Raw genomic sequence first — 13,330 nt, forward strand, 5'->3', positions numbered from 1 at the left:
AATTAAAATTTAATTTAAAAATTTTATAAAAAAATATAAATTGGTTTTTTAAAAATTTGTTTCAAAATAAATAATAAAAAATTTAAAAAATAACTTAATTTTTTTTATTGAGCGTTTTAGATTTCTTTGTATTGAAACAATGTATCAATAGATAGATTTAAAGAAAAATTAATTTGTTAATATATAAAACTCTTTTTATTATATTTTATTATTTTTTACAGTTGTTTATAAACAACTTTAAATTATTATCCAGTTTTTTTTAAAAAAAACAACATGCGTGGGGGCCCACATTTCTTGGGTGCCTAATGCTATGTTTGGATTGAGGACCGGCGAGGGAAAGTAAAGTAAAGCGAGGATTTTGGAGGGTTAGAGTCGGCCCTTCCCACGTTTGGATTGATATTTTTAATTTAACGAATGGATAGGAAGGGTTAACTCTGACCCTCCGAAACGCTCCGAAACCCCCATTTTCCTGGCCCCCCGATTTGGGGTGCCGAGGCAGGAGAACCTCGTAAAGATTTTAAAATTTTTTAAAAGACCTTATTACCTTAATTGTTTAAAATTAATTACATAACACAACTTCATAAGTTTTTCACTTCTTCAAATCTAATTTTATTTTAATCAAGTATTCACATGACACCCATCACAAATCTTTATTTTTATGTATTTCTTTTTTGTTTGCTTATTTTATGTTTTTTTTGTTTGCTTATTTTTTTTATCAGTTTGTTTATATTGTGTTTTTCATTTCTCAATTCATCCTTAGAATAATTTATCTTAATATAATTCTATTCTTAATATAATTCTATTGTTGTCCAAATTTTATTCGAAGTACAATTAAAATTAAAATTTTCTTTGAGTGAGAAAAAAAAACTAATAATTATCTAATTCAACATAATTATTATGCTATGAATTAAAATATTAAAATAAATTTATTAACAATATGATAAAGTAATCTTGTGATGATCCATATAGAATTGTAGAAAGAATTTGTCTTTAAATCCTAATTAAGTAATTTGGTACTGATAAGGGTATAATTGGTAAATTATATTATATATCCCTTCCTTTCCTTTCCCTTCCGTAACCAAACAAGGTTATTAGAGAACTCTCATTTCTTTTCCCTCCATAAAATTTATCTATCCAAACGAGGGTTGAACCCGTTCTTTCCTTTCCCCCCTTCCCTCCCCTTACTTTCCCTTCGACTTTTGAATCCAAACTCTATGTGTAAGTATTGGCCGAGGGAAGTGGCATTTTTGGGAATGCCAGAGACTTGAAGAAGGGTGTAGTGGGGTCTACATCAAAGAAATTGAGAGGTCAAACTATAGTGCGATTGTAGGGTTTGTTTGGATCATGATATAGAAATAGGAATAGTAATAATAATGATATTTGCAATGGGGATGAGTAAAGTAATGGTAATAGTAATGAAAAAAATAATGGTAATAAAAAAGGTGTTTTGTTGGAAGTAATAAATATTAGTAAGTGACATAGAGAATTGTATATAAATTACTTTAATATCCTTAATATAAATAATGATATATTAATATATAAAATAATTATATATAAATAAATATGTAGTCTATGTAATTATTATAATTAAATATTTAGAATAAATAATTTTTTTATCATTAACCAATTAAATAATTTATTGGGTAAAAGTGTCATTTTCACTTTAATTATCATAATTAAATACTTTTATTAACTATTTTATTTAATTAAATCCATATAGGGTTAAAAAAGCCATTTCAGTTTAATTATTATAATGTTTATGTATATTACACAATTCTTGTTAATTTTTATTTATTTTAATTATTGAAATATTTAAATGACTCAATTAATGTTCAATATAATTTACTTTAATTATTATAATTAGTTATTTAAATTAATGAATATTATTTAATTAAATCTCAACGGGAAAAATTATCATTTCACTTTAATTATCATGATTAAATACTTTTATTAACTATTTTATTTAATTAAATCTATATAGAGGCAAAATTGTTATTTCACTTTAATGAACCGAGTGCCACGCTACTTTTCTCCTTGCCAATTATTTGTCGATCCGAGTTTTTAAACTCATTGCTTGACAAATTAAAAGAAAAGAAAAAAATTATTTTTATTTGTTGTTGTTAGTTCCGGCGATGTGGTTTATGATTTAGAAGAACACTCACAACACTCAAAGAAGAACACACACAAACCAAGCAAAAAGAAGACACACAAGATTGGTAACCCAGTTCGGCATCCACTCGTCTACGTCTGGAGGACCAAGCCCGGAGATAAACAATCCACTAAAAGAGGTGAAAAATAGATGAGTACAAACACTTGTCACTTACTCTCTCAACAATAAAGATCACTACCTCTCAAGATTGTCTAATGCTCACACATTCTCCTCCACAAGTGATACTTACAATCTACGAGGAAGGTAACTTATATATACGTCTCAACGTCCCAAATATAACACATACTTCTTTTAGAATCTCCGCAGCTACTAATTTAAAAACCAAGGTTGTCAGACCCGGACCGGCCCGGCCGGTTCAACCGGAAAAACCGGGAACCGGCCATGTGGCCGGCCCGGGTATACCCCATTGACCCGGGTATTAAAAAACCCGGTGTTAACCTGGTGACCCGGGTGGTTCAACCGGGAACCGATTGACCCGGCCGGGTCAATCGGGTCACAATGTTTAATTTTTTTTTACAATATTTAATAATTTATTATTATTTTCTCATTAGAAACCACAAAATGGTGTATATTTATTAATATTAATTTATAATTTATAATCAATAAATAGAACTACAATATATACATATATATCATAAGCATACCAACAAAAATTATCATTTAAAAATAAAATATATCAATGTGTTATGTAAATACTTTCTAAAAATTTAATTTATTAAGAAAATAAAACAATAAATGAGTGTAATTTTATTATAAAAATATAAAATTAAAGTATTCTAATTAAATAAAAAAAATATAAGAAAATTTAAAACAAAATAAAAACTCAATTGAGATATAAGAATTAGTGAATTAATTTCTTATTTATTTTAACAAAATCAACCAATAAACAAATAAATAAACAAATAACACAGAGAGAAGTTCGATAATTATATATTAATATATTAAATTTGTAAATATTTAAAAATATAAAAATAAATGACATAATTAGAAAACTCTACTGTATATAAGGTCATTTATCAATTTAAATATCAAAATTGAGTAGGTTTTTATAATATAATTATGGGTTTAATATTATATTTGCTCATTATTAATTATTATAATATTTTTTATATTTAATTATTGACCCCGGTTTGACCCGGTCGAACCCATTGACCCCTGACCCCTGGGCTTAGCCGGGTCATTGCCCGGGCCGGGTCTGACAACCTTGTTAAAAACCTTCCAAAATTAGTTGTTGCAACTCCTGTTGTAACATGAATTGCAACATGGCCCTGACTACTGACTTGACTGAGTTCTGGTTACGTTGCGGACGACCTCTAGACCCATCAACCTCCCGGTCATGCTTAGTCCGAGTCGATGCAGTCAAATCTCCCGATCCCAACTGCCGGCAACTAGCCTACCTCCTCAGTTCCTCATCACGCAGTCCCCTCGCAAGGGGCGCCCATCCTTGCGCGTCTTCACGAAACTTGCCAAACTTAGTCTTCAGCCTTCCAAGTTTGGTCTTCATAGATTCTCCAAACTTGATTTTCAATTCACCCAAATTTGGTCCATAAAATCTTGCCCTTAATAGACTTCAATCAATCTTCATCAAAGATTTTTCAAATCATATCTTCAATTAGCCTTCATTCATACCATGAATAGATCTTTATTTAATTAAGCTCCACCATATTTAGTCTTCAATCAAATCACCTAAATATCATCTTCAAATGATCTTCTCTTCAAGTTGTAACATGTTTCCAAGAATAATTCAACCAAGATTTTCAAGATATTTTCCTCCATGTTATAGACATACCAAAAATAGCTCCATCAAGATCTTCAAGATGTTTTGCCTTGCAAGCCAAGTCAACATGCCATGTCACCATGCTTTCCATGTCATCAATTATGCCTTGTCACCATGGTTGCCACGTCATCTTGTCTTGATGTCAAATCATGCCAATTAAATAGTGCGGTTGCACTAGCAATTTTTATTTAAAAAAAATATTTTTTAAGGAATTTCACCCGCAGTTTTATTTGATCATTTCTGAAGATAATTATACTAAAATAAACTTAACAATTATTGGGATACTTTAATTTTATATACTATAAGTTAATAATTAAGAAAAAAATAAAAATTATATTGTACTATTAGATCCTTTATGATGGGTGCTCGTTTAGGAGAGAACCTGAGATCAAACTCTAAAGACTCACACAAAGTAATATTAACTCCAAGTTTGTGTACGTCATTGACTTCTTTTAAATGAGATGGTTGTTTGTTATTATTTTTTTTTTTTTAAAGGTGGATAAACCACTTCAATAAAATGTTTTTCGTTAATTTATAAAAAAAATTATATTATTGGAAAAAAAAATGTCAAATATGATATTTGATTATCTATAAAAAAATCTAATATTTTTAAATATCAAAATAAGTATACACTCATAATTAAAAAGTAATGTATGCATGTATACATGCACACACATCATGTGAATGCCATAGATACCATTAAGCCTTAAAAAAAAACCCCTACTAAAGTGCTTAGAATTTACATAAAGGTGCTGTTTGTTTTGGTGTATTTGGAGTTACATGTAACTCCAAATACACCACTTTTTATGTGCAATGTTTGTTTTTGAAGGATTTTTGGTTTCCTTTGACCGAGCAAAATACCTTTGATCGGGCCTAAAACTTGAATTTGGTTTTACGGCCGATTTGCCGTAAAACCAAATCCTGGATTTTGAGAAACCTCATGGGAAAACCAAAAATCACCGATCTATACCTTTGAGAAAAACTCTTTCCTTCACCTCGGCTTTCACCAGCCAAACTCATCGTTGATCTATACACTCGGTTCGAGGGTTTGATTAGATTATATTCATTGTTTTTTTATTCTCTAATTTTTTTCAAAAACTCATTCATCACAAATCCCATTCTCTTTCTCTTTGCGCTTTTTGTTATTTCTCTGCTGTTCTTCCAATCTTTGGACTCACATTCGCTCTCTTTGGGTGGCATTCTTTGCTTCTCCGAGGTTAGAGTTTGATTTACTATGGTATTTAAAGTTGGAGTTTGGTTCCGCTGAATCTATTGTGGTTTGAATGTAGTTTGATGTGATGATTTTTGTTTGTTTATGGGGGATGTTGTGGGTTTTTCTTGGTAATCTTATGGGAGAGTGAGAGTTGTGATTTTTTGGGTTTTCTTTGATTTTTGATGAAAAAGTTGGGTTTTTTATTGTTGGATCTTTGTTTGTATTTGGATCGCTTTTTGAGTGTAGATGGAGTTCGGGTTGATGCCTGGGTTTGGAGTTCTTGCTTTTGTGGGTTTTTTTTCCTTTCTTTTTTTTTTATTATTATTTTGAAGATGTGGGCGTCATCTTCTTATCCTGCTTGTTCTTCTATCTCTGTTGTATCATTGAGTTTCATTTTTGATCTCTCGCCTTGGTGGGCGTGCTCTGGAGAAGCTAGGATTGGTGAGAGTTTCTTTATGATCATTCCTTTTGTGTATTCGTAGAGAATTTTGGATTTAATTCGATTATGTTTTTAGATAGGGGATTAAGAAGTAGGATTTTTATTTATAAAGCCTCGTGGATGGTAAAGTTTATAGTTTTTAGTTTTCAAGATTTTTCTTGGTTATCATGAAATTCTTGGATGAAGTTTGGTGTCTCCAAATCAATGTAAAAATCATGTGATGTTTTGTTACTTTCATCTTATTGCTCTTTGCATAAGGTTCGTCAGAAATAAAAAAAGCTTGGCTTTGAATTGGGATTTGTGAATGAATTCTGAATTTAATGATCATCTTGTCTTTTACGTAGTTTTTTTATGAATTCCATTCAATCCCTAGTTTCTCTTGTGAAAGTAGTTTTTGTTTATAGCTCTCTTTTGGTGCTTTTCATTTGATTATTATTTTAAGGATAAAAAAATCATCAAGGATAAATCTGTGGTTTAGTAATTTTTTCAAGATCTTTGTTATTGTAAGTTTTCCTTTGTATATTTAATTTTTACTGATGTTTGAATGGCCAACTGAATGTTTGATGGACTATACGCCTTTCATTGAAATGTTGTATTAGGATGACCACCTTAATTGATAATTCAACTGATGTCATTCTCATGTCTATCTCAGAATAATTGAAATGTTCTAAGCATTACACTTTCAAATAATGATTGGTGGCAGATAGAAGCATCAATCCAATATAAAGTCACACAAACATGTACTTTCAATAATACACAAGAACTTGTTGAGTTCTTGGAGTAGCAGCAAAACATTAATAATAAGAGATTTGCAATTGAGAATAACAATAAAATATTATGTTGTGATTCAATAACAAATAGTTTGTAGGCATAGCAAAAATAGGATAGGTATATTTCATTCAAGCAAATCCCAAAAAAAGAAACACCTAAAGAGTACATCTTAAACAAAGTTTTTTTTTTGTTTTTTTCTTCATCCTAGTGAAAATGAAAAATCTAGAGATGTGCAGTTCAACTTTGCATTAACTAGAATTGGCATCAATCCCACTAGTGCCCCGGTTGTTGGCATTTAAATTAGACATTTTGTTAACCATTACCACCATTTATGATGCAATATTCGATACTCACTAGTCTTGTTTATATGAAATATAATCATGGTGTTCAATCTAAACATCTATAGTGTTGCTGTTATCTAAACTATATATGATGTTGCCATAATGTGTTAGATACATATAAAGTGAAAATTCATCATGATTTTGTTTACAGCAATCAATGTATATAAATAAATAAAAAAAATATATATATATATAAAAGATGGACTATTGCCGAAAGTCGATTTTTCTTAAGATTCATGGCTTCTCAAGTGGAGCAAGGCTTGAAAGTTGATAAGGGCTTCAAACCTCAAGCACTCCAGGCATCAATCATTGCAATGAAGAATGAGTTCGGAATTATAGTCACTGAAGCAAATGTGAATAACCACTTGAGAACAATTCGTAAAAGATGGGCACGAATTAAAAAATTGAAAGAGTTAAGCGGAATGGGTTGGGATAACAGACTGAAGATGATAATCATGGGAGAATCAGAGTTCAAGAACTATATAAAGGTACAAATTTATTTCTAATTTATGTCTATTTACATTGTCCATGAATTAATTAGAAATAAGTTTAATTTATCATTGAAATAATTTTTTGTTCAATACCAGATTCATCCCCAAGATGAGCCCTACTTAAACAAACCAATTGAGGATCATGACTTGCTTGAGATTGTTTGTGGTAATGATCAAGCAACTGGACGGTGTGCTGTGCAATTTGGAGATGACATTGGCACCCATATGGATGATAGCGTCGAGTACCGCCGTCCATCTCAGAATGATAGTCTTGATGACATGTTTGAGGACACTAATTATCATGTCAATATATCACTGCCCACCCACAACCAATCAGAGAATACAGAAAATAGGGGGGAATCTTCCACTCAATTAAAAAAAGGAAAAGGAAAACGGAAAATACCCTCTGAAGTTGAAGCAATACAAGAGATGAATAACACAATAAAAGAGGCATTGGTAACAAAGAAGTCTACTCGAAATTTAGAATTTGCAAAGGAATTGATTGGTGAGTGCATGAAATTGAAAGTATATGGCTACTCTGGCCGTCAAATAAATAAAGCCTATGATTGGTTAATGGCCGATGATAGTAGAGCTATGGCTTTCTTAGCAAAGGATGAAGAGTTAAGGCAATATTGGGCGGAGGAATTCTTTGAATCAATTCACAATCAACAAGAATATTTTCGAAGTCCCATTTAGGTTGGTTTTTGTGTATGTGTGTTATGATATTGTTATATAGCTACTATGTTACAATTTTTTTTTTAGCAGGGTGTTGAAGCATATGGACATGAGTTTAGCAATGAAATCAACAAGAATGCTAATGGTAAATAATTTTGTTGTTCTCATATATATAATGATGTCCTATATTATTTCATGACATTGAAAATTGTTTTTTTTTCCATATGTCCAGGTTATTTATCGTATTGAAGGATGGCAAATGTAACAAGAGATTGTAAACTCTAAAATTTGACTATGTAATGATTGCCTCCTTAATTTTGAATGTGTTTTTCTTGTGTATGTGCACTGATTTGGGATTTATTTTGTGTTGTTAAGTATGAAACTTTGAACTTAATTATGTTTGAGTCTTGAATGATTTTTTTTTTATATATATATAAGGATTGTTGGTTGCAATGATGAGATTGGAATTTGCACTATAGAGACATTTTTTTCTTGTTAAGTATGAAACATTGAGATTGGAATCATGATCAAGACCAAATCATATGTTGTTTTGCTTGTAATTAGGTATTATAAAGGAAGATGGCTTTGTTGAGATTTAATTTGCATGCATGACATGAAAACTAAGTCTTTATTCAAACTTTATATAATTATGGTGATGGACATTCCATGTGTTGTTCAATTTGGCAATGTAAGATGGTTCATAATTGTTAACTCAAATAAGAATATATGATGGCCATTCAATGTGTGTTCAATTTGGCAACATAAGATGATTCATATTTGTTAACTCAAATAAGAACATATGATGGACATTCAATGCATGGTGTAATTTTGATTTTGCTATTGTCCTTGTGATCTATATGTTTAAGCATACTTGAAATTTTTTTCTCTAATTTTCCTCTCTTGCTAGCAAGTGTATGCAAATTAATAAATAAGCACACTGTAATTTTGTAAGTTAATAAATACAATAACTAGTTATAATAAAAAGTTAATAAAATTAATAATAAATGGTGATTTTTTTAAAATAATGTTTATTAGAGTAAGTAAATAAATATAATAATTGGTTAATAATAAAAAATATTAAATAATATATTAACCGCCGCCTTAACTTTTTAATTTATGAATGATTTAATTTATTATTACTAATTATTAAATATAAAATTTTTAAATATAATAATAAATAATTAAATTAAATTAAATACTAAAAATTAATAAATATTTAATATTTAATATTTAGTATACCATAATAAATTAATATTTAATAAAATAAGGGGTAATCTTACTATGAGTAACCATATCACCAAAATATATCCAACCAAATATGTGTTTTTCAATTCCAGATTTACAAATTTTTTCAAACAAACATAAAGTTTTATAATACAGTAATTTCAGTTACATCCAACCAAACACAAGATTGCAAGACCCAGATTGAAAATATTTGTCCAAGTATATCAGAATCAAACCACTCGCATTTAAAATTACATCCAACCAAACGCCACCAAAAGTCGAACTTACAAACAATTCTTGACTTTTATATATATATATATATATATATATATATATATATATATATATTTAAAAAAGTTAGTAGTTGAACAGTTTTCCAACTCCAATGAAAAGAACGTTTCATTTTAAAAAAAAAAAAAGGATGAATTCTTGTGCCAGTGAAACCCTAACCCTAATCCTAACTCTCATCATCATAGAAAGCTCTTCAAGAGCTTTCAGTGTTGTTGGTTTTTATAGCACTTTCAAACGACCTTCTTCTCTTCTTCTTCTTCTTCCAATGTTGGGTCACATACTTTTTTTGAAATATATATATATATATATTATCTTGTTGTTGTGCTATATATATATATATATATATATATATTAATGTGCATCACATTATAACCATTGCATTAATTGAGGAATTCCAAAAGTGTATGGAATTATCATGGTTACTTCTAAGCCCTGCCAAGCATGTGACCCACCAAACTTTTTTAATGTGAAATTTGTGAAATTGTATATATTTTATGGTAAGACTGTAAAATAAATCTTATATGTCACATGGACCTATTGGACAAATGAGATATTTTTTCTTTTTAAAGCTTCTTCTTTTTAATTTTATATAGTATAATAAAAAATATATTTGCTTATTTACTTTTATAAAGCTCAATAGTTGAGGATTAGTGGTTTGACTTATTTATTAAAAATTATATAATTTAAAAAATATACATTTATGTTTTTAAAATTTAAAATTTATGGTGGTGGATAGTAATCTTACACCAATATAATTTTACATGACCCTAATTAAATTACTTCAAAGATGAAAGAAGAGAGAAGTACATAAATAATGATGAATAAATGAATATGGTTGACAGGGGAAATGAGACAAAGGTGAAAGTTAGGTAATGGTTGTCACGCTATTTATGATACCTTGGAATAGTATTTAATAACATTTCTAAGTGAAGAGGCCAAGAAAATTAAATTAAAAGAAAGACCGCATTTGGAAAGTTCATTCATGTGACCATCATTAGTTAGATGAAGAGAAGAGTAAAGAAGAAATAGAAGGATTAATTATTATGGCTTCTTTTCTTTGTTTTTTATTTTTTATTTTTATTCCATTGAAGGAATGACACTTCGTGATGAGAGAGTGAAAGAAGGGTCACAAGAGCATGCCGTGCAGTGATATTAATAACAGAGCATGTAATATACCTCCTTTTTTTTTTTTGCAGCATATATATAAAAAGGGTATTTTCTAATAAAAAATAAATGTAATTTTGTCCTTGTATTATTGGTGTTATGGGAGGGAAGCTTTAGGGAAACAACATCGAATATATTTTAGATTGAAAACAAAGCTTATTATAGCATGGCGGCTATTTGACTGGCTTTTTAAAAAGCTATTATTTTCAGAAGACTTTAAAAAGACTTTAGAACAAGCTTAAGCTACGCATATTTTTTTTTTGTTTCGGACAGATGTACTTTTAAAAGACTTCCTATCATGAAACAGACGCTTAAATAAAGACTTTTACAACAATAAATTAACATTTCAAAACGCTTCATTTAATTTATTGATCGAGGCAGTTTAAGAAACTTATCAACTAGTCATTTTGAGTCAAAACAAATTATTTCCATAAAATTTGCCTGAAGTCAGATTGGCTTTATCTTTACAAAATTTTTATTCGTTCCAAAAGCCCATCCCAAACATAATAACAAACCCCATAAAGTTATCAATTGTTGATCACAATGTTCGATCCAAACAACACCTGTAAATCAATTATCATGGACCCTAACAAGCAAACACTAACAGATGAATATGGTTGAAATAAGAATATTGAGATGGATGTAAATGTTAATAAAAAAAGATTAATAATATATATGAGCTATTTAAAATAAATTGGGAATGTGAAATATTATTGAAGAGTTAATAAAAATCACTAAGATACTATAGACATGTTTTTTAGATAACTTGTGTGACGCCCCATGAAAAGTGGAAGCTCAGATGAAGGGCTATAACAAAAAGATACAGACTTAAAAAGTGTTTGTTAGAAATTTTATGAAGTAAATATATATCTGGTTTTAGTTTGTTCAGCCTTTAAAATTATTCATCATGATTTTTCTCATAATTGCTCGCATATACCTTATGTTTGAGTTTTAATTTAAATTTTTAAATTAGAATAATATATATCATTATATTTAATTATAAAAAAATCTTTTCTTAGAAACTAACACAGGACTGATCAGCTAAAGAAGGGTGCAACGGCGTCATATTAATTATTAGTTGAACCATCCTCAAGTACTTAGGGTTGTTGTAGCTAATTTGTGAATTTTATAGTTTTAAAATACTTTTCCCGGTTTTATCAATCTAGTTGTTTTAGTCTTAATTTTTTTTTTTTCTTTACAATTGTTTCAAAAATAAAGCGTGTTGACTCGAGAAAAAAAAGATTGTGATGAATCTTATAAAAAAAAAAAAAATTTTAGAGTCTAGTTAAAAGTATGAGTTTTATGGTAGAAATTTACCCTTCTTTGAGAAGCCAAATGACTTAGCAGCACTAGAGTTAAGAAAGAGAGAGCCAAATGCATAGTATGGGAAATATGTTATCAGAATAGTTACCAAACCCCATATAGTGATCATCCTTTCACATCATTTCTGTTATCTTCATTATTTAAAAGTTCTAAAAACATGATGAGGCATCGCCCTCGAAAATTAAATGACCTAGCTAACAAACCAAATTTCTTAACTATCTAATGCTTAGTTTGGTCCCAAGTCATAAAAAAAAATTATTAGTTATTTATATAATAATACAACAAAAGTGAACATTAAAGTTCAACATAGAGACCATTATAATCCTTTTAATAAATTATGAGTTTCAATGTTTTGGTTTTATATTATTGTAATACTTGAGTCACATAAATTAAGAGGTTTAGAATTGGATAATGTATATCAATTTAACTGATATTATATTATTGAAAGAACGATTTTTCATCCATTTAATTTGACGATTTGTTGGAACTTAAGATATGGCTAACATATAAATTTATGAGATTTAATTAATTCATGTAGAAGAGTTTTATTGATTTTATGCAACACCACCATTCAATTAATACCTTGATCAACAAGCCATTAATCATGAATTATAAAAATGCGAAATAACAAATAGAACTAATGAATTTTCAGTAGTTAAAACGTAATTATATGTATAGGAAAATAATGATATTGCAGAAAAGAACAACTTTTAAAAAGATTAAAGACAATAGAGTGCCAAAATACTTAGATTTTTTTTGTCTTTTGTTATTATCAAGATATTTTCTCTAGGTAAAAAATCATAATTTTTTAGAAAAATTATCGATTATTTTAAAATATTTTGAAAAGTCAAAACATAATATCTTTCTTTAGAAGAGATAGAAGATGTCACTTTTGTCTTTAAATTAGTTTGACAACACAAAACTAAGATCCTAATTTTCTTAAAGTTTTTGAGTATATTTTCATCATAGATTAACTTTATGAATATATTTCTTCAAGAAAATTTATTTCCAGTTAATTTAAAAATTTAGACTTATCATTCTTGGTTATATAACATTGTTGTTTGTAGTAAAGGGTTTCAAAAAACACTATCTATTTTAAAACAAAAACGCAATGCTTTTCACTTTTTATTTTACTTTTTTAGTGCGTTATATATATAATAAGCTTGAATAAAGCTGCAGCAAAACAATGCATCCCTAGTCGTCCTCACTTTCCTTCCAAGCTTATATATATATGTACCTTCCATAAAAGACGCAAATTAGGTGAAAAGATTCATGATGCTAAAATTAATATTTCAATAAATTAAGGCCTAACTTTGCATAAAATAACATTCGAATCCCGCTTTTTCAAGAAACACGAAGATCCCATAATCGGAAATTCCGGCATCAATGTAGTATCACATATCGCGCGCTATATACATTTTTTTATATAAAATTTTTGTATTTCCGGTTAG

The 13,330-nt window shown here is 28.8% G+C and overlaps 1 protein-coding gene across 2 annotated transcripts; it reads left to right on the forward strand.

Moving 5' to 3' along the window:
- The first annotated feature begins 6,997 nt into the window (after window positions 1–6,997).
- Window positions 6,998–8,232, forward strand: LOC120256994. 2 transcript variants are annotated; one of them, XM_039264636.1, is made up of 4 exons: window positions 6,998–7,199; window positions 7,299–7,898; window positions 7,968–8,022; window positions 8,110–8,232. In XM_039264636.1, exons 1-2 carry the CDS (start codon window positions 7,026–7,028, stop codon window positions 7,896–7,898), a joined length of 774 nt encoding a protein of 257 aa, XP_039120570.1. In that variant the 5' UTR covers window positions 6,998–7,025; the 3' UTR covers window positions 7,968–8,022; window positions 8,110–8,232. The 2 variants fall into 2 exon arrangements, with proteins under 2 accessions (XP_039120570.1, XP_039120574.1); XM_039264640.1 differs by having other exon boundaries at window positions 7,299–8,022.
- Window positions 8,233–13,330: the final 5,098 nt, after the last annotated feature.

The sequence above is a fragment of the Dioscorea cayenensis genome, chromosome 3 (assembly GCF_009730915.1).
Source record: "Dioscorea cayenensis subsp. rotundata cultivar TDr96_F1 chromosome 3, TDr96_F1_v2_PseudoChromosome.rev07_lg8_w22 25.fasta, whole genome shotgun sequence".
In the NCBI taxonomy this organism is placed as follows: Eukaryota; Viridiplantae; Streptophyta; class Magnoliopsida; order Dioscoreales; family Dioscoreaceae; genus Dioscorea; species Dioscorea cayenensis.